Below are 16,662 nucleotides of genomic sequence, written 5' to 3' on the forward strand. Positions count from 1 at the left end.
ATTATATTTTATTGTCAGTGCCGCAGCCTGACCCTGATGCTATCCATATCTGCCACTTATTTGCATAATAATTATTTTCCCAGGGCAGTTAATGATGTTGAGATTATGTTTCTACAAATTCGAAATAAAACTACCTGATTATTGCTTGACTTCACAGAAAACCCTGCATAAAAACTGATCCCTTTCGATTTAAATGAGACTCGCAGAATTTTTTGATAGTTTGCAGGATCATCCACGGATTTTATACTCGATTGTTTTGTATTGAAAAATCAAACCTTCCCGCCTCAATAGATTTTGTAAGGTAAGATATAACGATGCCGTCTATTGGCCAACACACTGCCACTTCATGCGATGGACATTAATTCATACATATGGATACGTATGTGTAGTTGGTTTGTACGTAGCGCACACCTACATATGTCACAAATGATCTTCGCACGATATCGAATCATTGACATTCATGCGTACGATCGTTATCAGACACGTGTGCACGTATGTATATGTATACACAATATGAGGAAGCACATCACAACTATCTCGTGATCGAATCAATGTATAAATATATTCCGACATCATTTGTTTTCGTACAAATTAATGCGTTCCAATTTCTATTGTTAGAATTCTTTTCCCATATTAGTATAACGCCAAAGCTTCACCCCGCTTGCACCTGCAAAATAATATCAGCTGGCAAGGGCTAAACCAAGGATAGACCACGGATTATTAGATCGGTTATGACGGTTCATTCGTTTTCTTTCTCCCTTTTTCCACCCCTCGACATTTTCTCCCAGTTTCTCTTCCAGCATCGTTAGTTACAATTACGTTATTGTTCGTCAATTTATCGGACCCGTATCGGCATGAACGTCAACGAAGCGAAGGATGCAATGAAGGGGAGAGCGACATACTGTAGAGCATGTAAGTATAAACCGCGAGTTGAGGCTTCGAGACAAAAGCCGAGACGCTCGGAGCAAGCTCAGAGGTGCTCGCGTAGTCGTGCGGTGTGGAGTGCGTGTCGCGGGTATCAAAAGCCCCGCTGAGTGTCCTGAAAGGAAGGGGCTGCTAGTGTGACATCCGTCGCTAAATTTAATGGTAAAAATGAACCCCGTACACTGCAGATATTTTAATTGGACACGTTATTTCCTCCTTATCTATTGTACGTACATACATATGTATGTACGCGTGATATGTCATTTATTCACGCATTCATTTTGTACATACATAATTAGATCATGGAATAAGATAGACATGCAATTCATAATTATCACGCTTATCTCGATCCACCAGCGATCTGCGCGGCTGGATGTGTATGCACACATGCGATAATGGATTAAATTATAAATGAATACACGATTTGTCCTGCTTTTCAACGAGTGGAAAGTAAATTGTAGGAAAGAAAATTTAATCGCGTCGAGTATATTCACTTTCCTCGCAAACGGTAGACGTCCAGCTGTGCCAACAGCGGCTCACACCTATACTTTCAACATAAAACGTTCGTCTTGCATAGTTTGCACACAATCTATTTCTATTATTCAACAATGAAAAATCGAACGGATGTTTCCATTTTCACACCATACTGAAGTTAGGAATGTTTCGTTTCGTAACGATTCATGCTGAGGAAAAACTATTATTTCGCTATTTTGGAATTGTCTGAAATTCTGTAAACCGTAACAAAACAAAACACCCTCATATCTCGAAATCTTAGTTCCTTCAAGGTTATTGGAAAATTAAGAAAACAGTGATTTCTCACCCAATTTTTCGTTATCATAAAATTATTAACTTCCACCTCGTATTTTCACGCATTGATTTTGGCAACAACGCGATAACGATTTTTCATGCTAATATGTATACGTATATGTTATATGCATGCACGTAATGTGTGAAGAATACATCGCGACTTTTTTTTCTACATACAAAATTGATAATATCACTCTTTATTTCTTTACCAAGTCAGGGAAAAACCAAAAGCTTGAAATTTATGTTATTAATGAGTTATTGTTACATTCATTATTTACTTAATCCTTCCACTATTTATTGACTATTTTTAATCCTTTTCTGCAGTGACGGTATCTTAATAAAACATAAAGCAAAAATGTCGGAGGGAAAGAGGCGGAGAGATGGAGCGTTAAATATGTCATAACGAGGAGATTTGGATTACTTCATCTTTAACATTGGTGTCCATTTGAATTATAATGAATCTCAACATGGATGGATTTCGTCTTCACCATCTGGTCTCTGGCCCTGTAGCCAATCTATTGCAGTCAAAATGGATTAAAGAGTAAGACGTTACGTCACGAATTTACATTGGGGATAGTAAATTTTGTATGGTAGATTGACAAGGAAATTGTATACGCTATGTTATACGAATTACAATAAGTGTCCTGTAGGTTTTTGTCCTTCTTTGCTAACAGTGAGGTATTACTAACCAGTTTTGTAATTTTAACTATACATGTTAGAATTTTAGAATATTTCACCGGGTACTTGGACAACAATTCTCGTCTTTATTTTTTAATTTTACAGCTTTTGAAGATCAGATCCTACCCAAATATGTAATCAAATCTACCTAGTGATTCAGGTCTTCCACTGAAATCATTGAAGGTCACTCCTTGCCTGCTGAATGTGTACAGAGGATTATAATACAGTATTTAAAGTAGATTTTCTATGCTTCATTTATTTATCAGGTTGAAGTTAGTAATGTTAATGTAACGACGAATACTTGGAAAACATCTTTAATTCGCAACTTTAGGATTGTCTGAGATTTAGTAAGCTGTAATAAAAAATACATACTTAAAACTTGAAAAACCAAATTCTGGATAGCCATTTTAAAATTACACGATAATGAACTTTTCTCTGATGTTTCGTTACGTCACTTACTTCAACCTCATGTTTATATACATTTCTAACTTAAATCCGAGTAGTTATACCCTTGAGCAAATTGCCTTTTCAAATACCATCCCATATTTATACTGGGCACAAAAAAAACTTTTTTCTGATAGTGACTATAAAAGTTTGCTATTAATTTTTGCCCTTGGGATTTGTGACAAAAACTAATTTCAGTGTCTATTATACTTCAGTTTGGCATTAGGTTTGGTATATCATGTATAGATATTTGTGATCAAAGACTTCGCTTGTGTAATAAACTCATCAGATTTAAGTTCCTTTTCGTAGTTTATGTAAGATTTATGTAACTTGGTAATATACATGTACCGTAATATCCTGCACAGTCAATCTAATTAGGGGGATAGTGCATGAAATAGGTTTCTTTGGCGCATGATTTTATTACCATTATTGTAATGCAATTCACGTAAATTAATTTAGCAACAGGACATTATGTGTGGAAGTTTCAGTTACTGTGGTTAAAACATTTGTAGCTTTTCAGCTTTTAAATACGTTTAGAATTTAGTTTACGTGTGTTTCTTGCGTATGTGAATATCTGTAAATAATTATATTATCAAAGAGCCCTCGATCAGAAAGTTTTATCTCACTCAACAGAAGCTTTCATATGTATAATAATTCCAATTTGTATATGACTTTAGTGAGTAGGGAGAGATTCTGTGTAGTAGATAACGTCATGTATATACAATTCCCCCTCGCTTTTATACATTGATAAATATACATATTAAATTTAGTTAAGTAAATAAACGCATGATCAGCGGGATCATGGAAATACACAAGTTTTGTTTGATTTATTGAATGATTGGTATTATAAACATATGTAAATTTTCGTAAAAATTATTAACGAATATATAACAACACTAAAGCATGGGTGTATGTGTACATTAAGGCATGCGCTTGCGAATGTACGATATTTCTTGATTTTAACATCGGTAAGCTGATACGTGCATCATAGTGCACAAGATGTATGAGAAAATGAACGATGATTGAAATGTTTTGTAATCCCAGAGCCACAGTCTTCAGTATAGAATTAGACCGTGTCGCACACACTTTTGAAGATTTCCAAATCGACCAGAACTTGCGCTATTTAGCCCTGTAGTGATTGATTTCTACATAATTCAAATTATGTTGTAAAACATGCCAAATACTTGAAAAATTCTAATACATTATTGCATTTCTGGATCATATCTTTGTCAGATAATTAATCTGGTCCTTTGACCCGATCTTAAGATACTGTGTTCAACAAAAAAGTCTCCAAAAGCTTTTTGCGCTAGTCAACGAGCTCTAGCAAGATTCTTGAATGACAATTAAGTCAACGACCGCAAGGAAAAATATCTTAGTGGTTAGCAGAGGAAACTTGATATAAATACCTCCAGACCTCTTGCCCTGATTTATACAGACTTTAGACATTTATCATTTCCCTCATACGTCTAAGATCATATGATTTTCCGTTTCTACTGTTTTTATCATTATTACAATTATTATCTTTGTTGCTGTGATTATTTCGATTATCATTATCATCGTTGTTAGTATTACTGTTGTTGTTTTATTTAAATCAAGATAAAATATATATGCTGAAAAGGAATATTGGATGTCAATTGACACATCGTTTATATCATGGCAGCTATTGACCACACATGTTTTCTCTTCGGGGCAATGAATTTACTCCAATTACAGGTAACGTGAGTACCGTTTTATTGTCAACTAATAAGGTATAAAGTTCTGCATTAGAAAGTCATAATATGACTGCCTGATCAGATAACTTCAATATGTATCGTGTTACATTGAGTAATATCTGATGACAAATCAGAACCAACTTGACAAGTAATTACGCAATAATTGTTGCAAATTTAGTGTAAACATCCATGCGTTGCAGTACAAATATAAAAAAGAAAATTGTGCAACAAATAAACTGATGAGTAAATCAAAAGATAATTTTACAAATCATACGTAATTTATTAACAAAGATCAATGATGTAGTCAAAGTAATCAATTTCATATACATATACATGTATCTTTGCACTGTAATTCTCGAATAAATTTCAGACGAATAAGCGAATCGAATAGTTTTTCATCAACGAGTCGCGAGAAAAAAAAAACTAATAAATTTCAAACGTTAACAAGTAGTTATAAAACGCAAATGCAAGCGAATAAGGATTGCGGAGCGTAAATATACTATAAAGTGAGTATTATTGAATTCACTGATTGTATGAGAAGAAGAAAAAAGTTGGAAAAAAAAACAAATAAATATTTAGGTCATAGTTCAGTGTGAACCATTTCTACTGAATCGACAATGCCTCTTTGAACTATTAGCTTATCGGAAGATTTTTCTTTTTCAAGCTTGGCGCATGTTTGATATTGTAACACGTGCATTGTGCTCAACATAAATTCTGCAAGACTGAGGGAAAATGGGGATGAAAAAATGATCAGGCCATTCATATGCACGACATATACGCTAGATCAAGAGGGTGCTTGCATATTGCATGCAAGGTACACGAATGACCAAAAATAATCGATTTTCGATTAAACCTTTTCCCGATTAATCGAGTATAATCGATTATTTTTCCTCATAATCGGTTTTTGTTTTTTACTCTGATGTACGACGCAATACAATAGCAATTTATGTGATTAAAGTATCATTTATCATTGTCTTACTTAACAAGTACATATTTGATATATTAAGTAAAATGTAAATTAATATTTTTACCTGAAATTGAAAAATACCTCGAATGAAATTATAAATTATCAAAAAACTTTTCTGTTATTAAGACTAAATACTGAAATTTACAAAATTTTGGTTTCAAATGCACCGTTTCACAAAAATGCGAAATAATCGATTTATCGAATAATTTTTAACAATACATTCGAGTCATGTTTGATCTTTATTTTTTACTCGATTAATTGATGCATTATAATAACGTTATAAAAATAACGGTTCTCTGCACTGACATTACGCATGCAACTAACAAAATCTATATTTGTACAATTTGCTCCAGAGTCAAATGGATGAATCCAAGAGCGTCGACCAACGAGGCGTATCAACCAACCTCGGTTGAACACATAGCAAATGTCATTACTCATGGGATGTGGGTAATACCTTCGCTTTTGGCTGGAGTAATGCTTGTCCAACGCTCCTCGACGCAAATGCAACTCATCTCTGCTCTGGTATACGGAACTGCGCTTCTTCTCGTCTTCACAATCTCTACGTTTTTTCATAGCGTACATTACTGCAATCATAACAGGTAACGCCGATGTTCGTTACTTGTGTAACAAGCGTTATTTTGAGCATTCCACTCTTCCTTGCTTACTCCACCATTTTTACCATTATTTCCAGGCAACTTAAGGATGCGCTCCATCGATGCGACCGCGCAATGATATACGTCTTCATAGCGGCAACCTATTTCCCTTGGTTAACGGTTAAAGATTTTCCAGACGACGGATTATTGATAGCGATGCGTTATCTTGTTTGGATTATGGCCATGCTCGGTATTCTTTACCAACAAGTTTTTCACGAGCGTTTCAAAATGCTCGAGACCATCTTTTATCTAATCATGGGCATCGGACCCAGCATTGCGATCATCAATATTGTAAGTGTTATAAGTTATTTGGTGGAAAAAATTAAACTTTAATTTGTCCCTGTTTTCGAATCTCAAATTCGGACTAAAATTTTTTAAATCAAACAATTATACTACGATGCAATGCTTTTGTTACAGACAGAAATCAGCGGTATAAAAGAGCTCAAAGTTGGCGGACTGATTTACGTAGCAGGCGTTGTATTCTTCAAATCGGACGGACGTATACCATGTGCGCACGCTATATGGCATCTGTTTGTGGCTGCGGCGGCAGCGTTCCACTACTACGCAATACTGAATTACCTTTATCCCAGTCCAGAGAACTTGAATCTGAATGTATCAATGGATTCACCTCATTCTGGTGCTTTGGAATCTCACTTGGAGCTTTAAGTTTGAACATAAATTGTAAATAATAGATAGAAATCAACTATGCAGGATACGGTAAAACCATATCTGTTAGTCAGCGAAAACGCAATAGTTGGATTATATTAAAAATGCACAGCCTGATCTTCTTGCCACATAGCTCTCTAATATTCGAGGATACAAACCTTGATAATATCATATATTATAGTGCTTACAACTTTGATTTAAAAGAAGCTTGTGTCACTTAAACCGTGAAAAACTATGCTTCAAGATTCCGAGAACTGTGCGTTCTCAATATTTCTATTCGTATCGTTTCAAACAGTCCTCAAAATTTATTCGAAAACTAACCGACCGTTGACCAATGCCTTTAAACAAATTACTTGATCGTAAATATCATATATTACAGGTGAAATTTCACACTGTAAAATGTTTTATATAATTGTAGAATTGTTTTCGTCAATACTCACAGGGTATATACCTTCTTAAATCGACAAAAGTTGATGAAGAATTCTCAATTAGATATCGAAGTTTGATATCCATATAGATTGATAATAAATTGCCAAATTTTTAGGATATTTCAGTATATCGAATCATTGCAAATTTCTCAAAGAATAGTAGCTAATAATTTGTTATCCTAGTGTAACTAGTAGAAATGAAAATGTGATTCTTTGCGATAAAATACGCATACTTGCAATCGTTCTATACTCTCTAACAAAAATACGTGAAAAATCATCACTCATTAGTGAAAAAGAAATATATATATATATATAGGTAGCTGAATTCAAATTTATTTAGTATGTTATCAAAAGCTTCAGGCTCACACGATACTGAATCTATATCACTGATAAACTCTTATTTATTATTGGCTCGTCTAGTTAACACACTTCTATATGCTTTTTTATTTCTTTTGCTCAATAATACGAAACATATTTACCATCGTCAATCTAGCAGTAAACATTTGTCCTCCATAATAATATACACATCCAAGCAGAAATATTTAATAAGGATCCAGTAGTATACATGATAGTAATCTTGAGTTTATTATATTACTTATACTACTGACTTGTTAGATATCAATATTTGAAATAATTATTTTTTGATAAAAATTATTCGAACTTCGCGATTACAAAGGCTGTTTCTTCTGTTTGCCAAAAGTATTTGTTCAAAATCCAGTTAAAATATAGTTTAGAATAATAGATATCATTGTTGTATACTTTTATTTTTATTCTAGCTTATGAAGTTTAATTGCGTCAATTAAGCATATATTTACATATAATAGTTATGTGAGTCGAATAGGTCAAACCTTACTAATATACTCTCAACGTATTACCAGATGTCCTTTATAGCGTGAGCTGGTGTTATTATAGATTTTTTGATTCTTCCATCCGAATATAAATACTTGTAGCAATGTTATAAATACCAAAAAATTACAAACAAGTATAGTTAATTAATGATACGTAATAGTTTGACGAGCATAATATTTTAGAATAGAATAACTGATGAATTCTCTAATTAATCCATTTAATGGATATATTTGACATTTTTAAATTAATTATTATACATTTATAATTACTATCCAACTTTTAGTGCAATATTTAGCCTATGAGGCATATTCAAGATTCGTATGCTTATACGTATGTATTCTTGTTTAGTATTGCAAGCCATGTCATTATTATTGTAATTTCAACAGTCAAATTCAGAACGGGAAACGTGAATTACATTGGTTTGGCCAGGCCAGTATATGATTCAAAATTCCTGACAACTAAATAAAAGTTGCGATTTTCTGTATCGTAACATTTTCCCATATTGGTTAAAAAAAAAAGGGGGGGGGGAGGGGAGGGAGGGGGTGGAAACTAAAATGAAGTATATTATTATTTTCACATTGTGTTCATTGGCAGGGTTGTAAATAATTTTATTTTCTTAAGTACATGTTGATTCTACAAATTAGTTGTTAAATTAATATTATATCCATTTAAAAATTAATCAGACATCCATTCCTTTATAGAATCGTTATTTTTTAGTTGGAAAATTGAACAAGAAAGAAAAAAACCTTTAGAGATATAATTTATTTTCTACTTAATTAACTCGAAAAAACATAATTCTCGATAATATGCGACACGTATTTTTTTTAGTTATTTCAGGGAAAAATCTTCGCTATGTATTGTATCAAAATGTTCACGAATAGAAGAATATCAAAAAATACGGATTGGCTTTGCAGATGTACTGCTGTATTGTTACAATTCAGTAAAGCGAATCGGAAAGCGAATCTCAAGTAATATTTAATTTTCATTCGCATGTGAGACACGAAATTCGGTTATTCTACATCGTACATCCTTGCGATGCATATATTTATAGGTATATATAAGTATAAATATAAATTTTAAACATAAATAGAAAATTGGGGAACATATTGATTAAGTAATTGATATCTGACAAAATTATGCTCATATTGAAAATAAAATAACCAGCAAAACTTCAAGCTTGTAATGAACCGAGAGCTTGAAACACAAGCGTATGGTAAACGATGCGTAATCTATATGATTAATTCTATGCCAGAACCAATTTTTTTGACACACAATATGCATATGTAATCGGATACTCTTCGTAGGTATAGATGGATTATGAATTATAATTGAGTCATATGTCCTATATCGTATTGATTTCCATATTCTATATGTATACTGCGTTGACCCATGCGCCCATGAGTTCATTCAATTATAATTAACAAATCTTGGTTCGAATTACATAGCAAATCGATGATATGAGAGTCATTTAACATTTCAATTGTATGTAAATTTTTTTGATCTAGTCGATGAGTCATTTCACAGAAACATAATAAATGTAGTAGGATAATTTTGAGTTGCGAGTGCCAGGCGTTCTAACGAATGTAATTCAAAATGATCGAATTGATGTTGAAATATCAATCAATATTAATATCGCAATTGGCAAAGTACGTTCAATTCTTTCGGAATTTCATATTCGATTTGCGGACGTTTTTTTGGACACACGTAACAATCCACACGAATGTATTCATGCAGATACACAAATGTGTTATGATTTGTACCAAACATGGGAAAGAAAAAAAATTAACAAATTTGTGCAAGTTACAGGGAAAGTAAATAAATGATAATGTAATTATTTATTCGTCTTCATTATTGTCGCAAATCTTAGTATACATATCTGTGTATAAGGGTGGTCCTTAACAGGGTTGTTTTTGAATTTGTATGCTTCCAAGGGCTTAAACGCTTTCAAATTAGTAAAAAAAAAAAAAAATTCACTGAAAATTTGAGTTCTCTACATAAACTCTAAGATATTCCAGTTTGTGATCAAAGTATTTTATGAAAATAACATGAGAAAATTTATTTTTTTTGACCCTTTGAAATTTTATAAGTCGCTGACTAATTTACCGAAAATAATGATAAATTCATATTTTGGTAGAAAATTTAACGCTCTACAAAAAAGCTCTGATGCATAAAATTCGTAAATGAAAGCGTTCGTGTGTTGATTAATGAATTGGATGTAGAGAGCTCAAATTTTCAGATTTTTTTAATTTTTTTTTTCAATTTAAAAACGTTTAAGCTCCTGGGAGAGTACAAATTCAAAAAAAAACCCTGTTAATGATCACCTTAGCGTGCATAGATGTGTAATAGTGGCATATGACTTAACACTTCTCCATTTCAAATTCTTCATTAATGACCGCACGGTAACCTGGCAACGGATTTGCTTCTCGATGTAAACACACCTGTCACTATTACATTTCTAGAGGCCAAGGAATGCACCTATCTCACAAGCATGGCCGTGTTAGTCGAAAGCTCGATATACGTTTAAAGAAATGAAAAAAAATGTGCCATTTTTTACACACTATTTTCGTACATCTATTAGATTTTATATTCAAAGAAATCCGCTACAACGTTTATTTCTATAATCTTATTCCGTCTTAAAATTTACCTGTAATAATAGTTACGCGATTAAAATAAAAGTAAATAATGCTTTTAAAATCTGATGTGAAAATTACCTCACACGTCTGAATAAATAAATAAATAAATAAATTGATCTTCAATTACAATAAACAATGGAGAAAGTAACCAGTGACGATACCTCGATTTCCGATTCAAATAGAATTTTCAACAAGTTGCCTCCATGGCTTGTAGAAATGACTGAGTATGTTCAGTTATTATAATAATTTTCATTAATTATTTCTCTCACCTCTATTTACCACCTCACGGTTTTGATTCAATCTGTATCAAACTGTTGACTTGATTATCTGCTGTATACGCATTTCCCAATTTGTGCACATTTTTTACTAACGTTAATTACAAAGATTTTGTTCCATTTTTAGGAGTGTGAAGAAACTAAAGACGCCAGAAGAAAGAGTGAATTTTCTTTCGTGCAAGCCATTTGCATCAGACGAATCGTCGATCAGTCCAGCTGTTTCTTCGATGATTACCGGTGTTACAGAAAAAAGCAACAGGTACTTATGATTATTTCTATATCGGTAAATGAATCTGAAACTAATTACTGCGTTAAAAAATACTGCAATTAAACAGTGGGTAGTTTTTATTTTTTTCATTAAAAATTACAATGCATTCCACACTGTTATTCAGAACAAACGAAGAGTCGCGTCAACTACCATTTACAGTTGAAACTCCCGACGGAGTTGGCGGCTGTATTATCTTACAATCATCGACGACCGCTTCGCTTCCAAATACGCCGAAAGATGAACATGAATTTTTACGAGCCTACTCGGCACTCTCAGCCTTCAGTTTACCGGAGTCGAATGAAAACAAGTTCGCAATGTTGGATAAGTACCTGGAAAAAAAAGATGTCGAGAAAACTACGGATTCTAAGAGTGGAGTAAAAAGTTGGGAACGCTTACATTCCCCTTTAGAGTCGAAACCATCTGCGGAAACCGAACAGCGGTTAGATCGTAGCGTGCTAGACAGAAAACCATTCGAGAGACTCGCGGCTAATCATTCGGCCATTGACGTTCAGATAAAGAAAACTAGAAGAATGACCCGACAGCAGCAGCAAATCACCGGAAAACCTTCGAGAATTCACATACCACCCTACAGACGTACGAGTACTGATTTATTGGAAGAGGAAACTGGTTTGAATTTACCCATCGGTGAGTATTCGTTAGTTATTACAGTTGAAGTTTGTTTTTCACCTTCCTCAAAATCATTATTTAAAATGTGAGAATTGCATTAATGGGATGAGAAAAATTTATTTTCATGACGATGTTTCAATTTGCACAGGAGTAGTGAGAAGGAAGCAAGATTATTTAGCCGGAGTTGCGTCGAGAGGAGATGTTCGAGTAGAAAGCAGCGACCCTGTTAGGAGCGATGAAAAAATGATAAACGGAAATAGACTAAGAATTGAAACGACAGTTTCCGCACCTGCGTCTATTTCACAGCAGAAAAATGTCAGTAAATTACCGATAACAGATAAAGTTGCAAAATTGAATCTACAAGCTTCTGGGAAACCAGCTCTCACCGAGGTTGTTAAAAAAAGTGTGCAAACAGATTTAAATCAAGCAGAAAGTAGTCCAAACTCACTCTTGTCCAATTGTAGGCGACCCTTGTATCACTACGAGCGATATCCACCAAAAGGTAGGTAATGCTCATCGTATAAAATTGTCCGATGCGTCGCATCAGACTGTTTGTTTCAAGCATGATGTACAATAAATTTACCTTCAAAACAATTAGTATCGCATTTTGATTTAGCTACCAATTACAATTATGCTATTCAGTTTTTAATCTATCCCTGTGAAAATTCTTCTACGAAATTTTATCACCTGAGAAATTTTACAAGGTATTTGAACATTGATCACTTTCGGTGAAATATTTTCACCAAGGAGCAGAAGAATTACGTGTATTAAATATAACGCTGCCATACAAATCCATGTAACGCAAGAATCTTAATTTAAGCTTTGACTTGCCTTATACATAATAGAGAAAATGTTGCTTCAATTTTGGTAGGTAAAAGGATGCTTGAACAGTTGTGTAATAGCTACAGTACCTCGTAATTTGATTTCAGAAAACTCTATTGCTTATGATTTCATAATACCTGAACTGCCACGTGGAACAACGCTTGTCATAGATATTTTAACAACGTGGGGTGACAAACACTACGTAGGGCTCAACGGAATTGAGATATTTTCTGACATAGGTGAACCCGTATGCATAAGCAAGGTGAAATTCTCAGTATATCTGCATCCAAAATCATCCTTGGAAAAAAAACTTGCCCTCGCCTACTCCAAATTATGTCGCTATTTTATTTCTATTTTGTATTGAGAAGTGTAGATGATCTCTTTACATTTTCAGATATGGGCTGACCCTACGGATATAAACGTGTTACCGGAGTACAACAACGATCCACGTGTTGTTGGCAATTTAATTAACGGAATAAATCAAACTACAGACGACTACAACTTGTGGCTTGCTCCGTACACAAGCGGAAGCCATCACTACATTCACATGACGTTTGAGGCAGCGGTAAATGTTGCAATGATCAGAATTTGGGTAAGATTTCAATGTAATGGTACGATTGTTTTTCATTGTTTTTCATATCGTTTCGATTGAGCTGAAAACGAGGAGTTATTGTCACTGCGCTGACTTATTTTCTTCCCAGAACTACAACAAATCCAGAATTCATTCTTACAGAGGAGTTAGAGATGTTAAAATTACACTTGACGATGTTGTTATATTTGACGGTGAAATTGCCAGGGCATCCGGAGGTGTATTTGGCAACATTAATTCGTTTGGAGATGTAAGTGATCGTATATTGTCGTGTAAATCTTTCCAACATAGTCGATATTCACGATCGTCATTCAATTTTAGACGATCCTCTTCACAACGGAAGGAAACATTTTGGAGCTGATATCGAAACACGATGCGACGTATTCTTTCGGCGCGGGTGAAATAGAATCACCGACAAAGGAAACGGATCGACCAATAACAACGGATACAGGCGTTAGTAGGAAAATTTGATTAACAGTCACTATATTACTTTATGCATGAACATAAAAACTTCATCTCCTAATGAACAGGAAGGACGTCCGCTGACTTGTGCCAGCTCTAATCAATCAAACTCGTCTAACTACAGCAGTAATATATTTTCGTACATTTGCAAAGAGGTCGAATTAGTTCTTCTTTCCAATTGGGGACATTCCGGTCTCATCGGTAAGCTCTAATCTGACCCTATAATTGTTTTTTTTTTTCTCATTTTATGAGCATTTTTTTTTTTACTTCCACTAATTAATTTTTCTGCAATTCACAGGGCTGACTGGAATAGAGTTGATAGGTGATCAAGATTCCACAATTCCTTTAACACAGGCCTCGTTATCCTGTAACGTTGGATGCAAGCATCTCAATCGATTGATAGATGGAAATAATTTGACTACAGAACCTAGCCACATGTGGGCCACTTATTTTTTACAAGGGGATAACCCGACTTTAACGATTACTTTTCAAACAGAGATATTTTTTACTGGAATAAGAATTTGGAACTACAATGCCTCCTTGGACCTTTCGTATTGCGGGGTCAGTTGTTTACGTCCTGTTTTTGCGCAAGGAACTTATCTCATGATTCATAACGTTTTTGTAATGTGTTATACTATTGTTGTTTTTTCATAGCTGTACAAAGTTATCTGAATAATTTACGTGACGTTATAAAACATTGAACAATAGTCATGAATCTTAACGTGATAAAACATACGGTAATTTATTCATATTCAGGTGAGGCAAATGCTTATTAAATTGGATGGGAAATCGGTGTGTAACGATTGTGATGGTTTTATGTTAAGAAGAGCACCGGGTAGTTGTCACTACGATTTTCTGCAAGAAATTAATTTTGCTAATCAGTCTGCGATATCAGAGCCATTGAAACATCGGATTACGTCAATTGATGCGTTTCTCAAAAGTAAGAATTTAATTACATAATTTGAAGAAACATTCGCCTCATTTCATAATTTTTCATCAAACTCTACCAGCTAATCACATGTGTGACAATGCCGACTACGAAGCTCCGATGATGCCGCAAGGATTCGTCTATCAAGTGATCATCTTTTCAACTTGGGGTGATTCTTATTACGTTGGCCTGACCGGTATCGAAATGTATGATTCTAGTGGATGCATGATTAAATTAACGAAAGACAGTGAGTTTTACACGGATGCAAACTTATGTTTGATCATGTAGTTATTGTTATCTTGTGAAATTTATATGCCTGTTCTTACTTCACACTTATTGTTTTTTAGATATCACAGCCTACCCAGAAAGTGTGAACATAATCGAGGGAGTAGACAACGATGTTCGCACTCCTGACAAATTAGTAGATGGTGTAAACGATACTACAGATGGTCATCACATGTGGCTGGCTCCAATTTTACCAAATCAGGTAAATGCTTTTTATTACTTTTCGCTCAAATGGTAACACACAACGTGGTATTTTATCCCCTTAAAGAATGTTGACTACCTCTACCAGTTACCAGTTTTAATATAAAATATATTCAATGTAAGATGTATAGATCAGTGAATATTTTCTTCTTTAGACCAACAGAATTTACATTATCTTTGACTCTCCGGTTATGGTATCTGCTATTAAAATGTGGAACTATAAAAAGACTCCACAGCGCGGAGTTAAAGAATTTGCTGTGAGTAAATTGAGCAGATGTCTTTATTTGAGAGAATTTTCTATTATCTGGATACAAAATCTATAATGCAATGAGAAAATTTTAATCTACAGATATTAGTGGACGATTTGTTGGTCTACAATGGTGTTCTACATAGCCACATTCCTTACGGTACCGTATTGTTCAGTGGTAGTAAGGATGATGCTTCTGAGAATCACAGTTTAATCCAGTAAGTATAGCTGTAAAACATAACGACATCATTCAAGTCTTGCGTGATGTAGATGGAGTAAAATATCTATATTAAATATGAACCACCGGATACTTCAAATCAATTTATTGCACAGAGAAAACTTGAGACGTCGATAACAAGTTATTTTTCAAACTGTTTGCCTGCAAACTCGACATTTTCTTCAAATTCAAACGTGAATGAGTAATTCTATAAACTTCTGAACGAACTTTTCAGAAGTGCACAAATTGGTCAGGACACCAAGCTTTTAAATTTGGAAAGACGAGCTACGTCAGGTGGCGACTGTTATGCAGATCCATTGCTGCGACCGCATACATCACTGATGCAAGCCAATGTACGCAATAATACAAAACCCAATATATGATTGATATTCAAAAAGCATGAAGGTTTGATACACTGCATCCTTTTTGGAACGATTGCGTGATAACGTTTTAACGAGTACGAGCTGTTCACACATATAATGTGTTGAATGGCTAGATGTGTCAGTATCTAAATTTTTCCTTGAAACTTGGGACACCAAATTCTGATGAAGTTACATAGAATTTGACTATCAAAGTCATTTTCTGATATGTATCGGAGGTTGGGGGCACGGTAGAAATATTTCTTTAACACTTGACTATGCAGCTATATCAAAATGTAAAATTACTGTGAATTAGGATTTTTGTATATTCGTAATAGATGCCAATACACACGTATACATGTAGGTATCGATATCAGCCTGGTACCAATAAGAAGTTATTCACTGCCATTACAAAAAATGTCTCCTGTAATAAGTCATATCCCATTGCGACTGAAATTAACATTGAACAATAGTTGAGCATAGATGCATAAGTTTGATTTTGACTTCATTATTTTATTCCATGCTTTTATTTGGGACCTATTACATTATTGTAATGGATCTTATCCACATAAAAGGAAAATCTCTCTCTGCAAATTGTACAAATGTTGTAATAGATAACAA

At 34.1% G+C, this 16,662-nt stretch overlaps 2 protein-coding genes across 6 annotated transcripts; both read left to right on the forward strand.

Moving 5' to 3' along the window:
• Window positions 1-774: 774 nt before the first annotated feature.
• LOC124183510 (monocyte to macrophage differentiation factor) lies at window positions 775-9,897 on the forward strand. 3 transcript variants are annotated; one of them, XM_046572117.1, is made up of 5 exons: window positions 775-912; window positions 2,056-2,272; window positions 5,886-6,131; window positions 6,224-6,476; window positions 6,603-9,897. In XM_046572117.1, exons 2-5 carry the CDS (start codon window positions 2,187-2,189, stop codon window positions 6,849-6,851), a joined length of 834 nt encoding a protein of 277 aa, XP_046428073.1. In that variant the 5' UTR covers window positions 775-912; window positions 2,056-2,186; the 3' UTR covers window positions 6,852-9,897. The 3 variants fall into 3 exon arrangements, with proteins under 3 accessions (XP_046428073.1, XP_046428071.1, XP_046428072.1); XM_046572115.1 differs by lacking the exon at window positions 775-912 and adding an exon at window positions 936-1,086; XM_046572116.1 differs by lacking the exon at window positions 775-912 and adding an exon at window positions 1,409-1,486.
• A 333-nt stretch (window positions 9,898-10,230) lies between these two features.
• LOC124183505 (protein KATNIP homolog) lies at window positions 10,231-16,660 on the forward strand. Of its 3 annotated transcripts, XM_046572100.1 has the most exons (16): window positions 10,231-10,985; window positions 11,164-11,295; window positions 11,429-11,949; window positions 12,080-12,433; window positions 12,861-13,015; window positions 13,148-13,345; window positions 13,455-13,592; window positions 13,664-13,795; window positions 13,873-14,005; window positions 14,103-14,365; window positions 14,561-14,744; window positions 14,815-14,979; window positions 15,080-15,219; window positions 15,374-15,475; window positions 15,568-15,683; window positions 15,918-16,660. In XM_046572100.1, the coding sequence occupies exons 1-16, from the start codon at window positions 10,897-10,899 to the stop codon at window positions 16,063-16,065; spliced, it is 2,970 nt and encodes a 989-aa protein (XP_046428056.1). In that variant the 5' UTR covers window positions 10,231-10,896; the 3' UTR covers window positions 16,066-16,660. The 3 variants fall into 3 exon arrangements, 2 of the variants coding, with proteins under 2 accessions (XP_046428056.1, XP_046428057.1); XR_006870994.1 differs by lacking the exons at window positions 15,568-15,683; window positions 15,918-16,660 and having other exon boundaries at window positions 14,815-14,938; XM_046572101.1 differs by lacking the exons at window positions 15,374-15,475; window positions 15,568-15,683; window positions 15,918-16,660 and having other exon boundaries at window positions 14,815-14,938; window positions 15,080-15,261.
• The last annotated feature ends 2 nt before the right edge of the window (window positions 16,661-16,662 follow it).

The sequence above is a fragment of the Neodiprion fabricii genome, chromosome 5 (genome assembly GCF_021155785.1).
Source record: "Neodiprion fabricii isolate iyNeoFabr1 chromosome 5, iyNeoFabr1.1, whole genome shotgun sequence".
NCBI classification, from domain to species: Eukaryota; Metazoa; Arthropoda; class Insecta; order Hymenoptera; family Diprionidae; genus Neodiprion; species Neodiprion fabricii.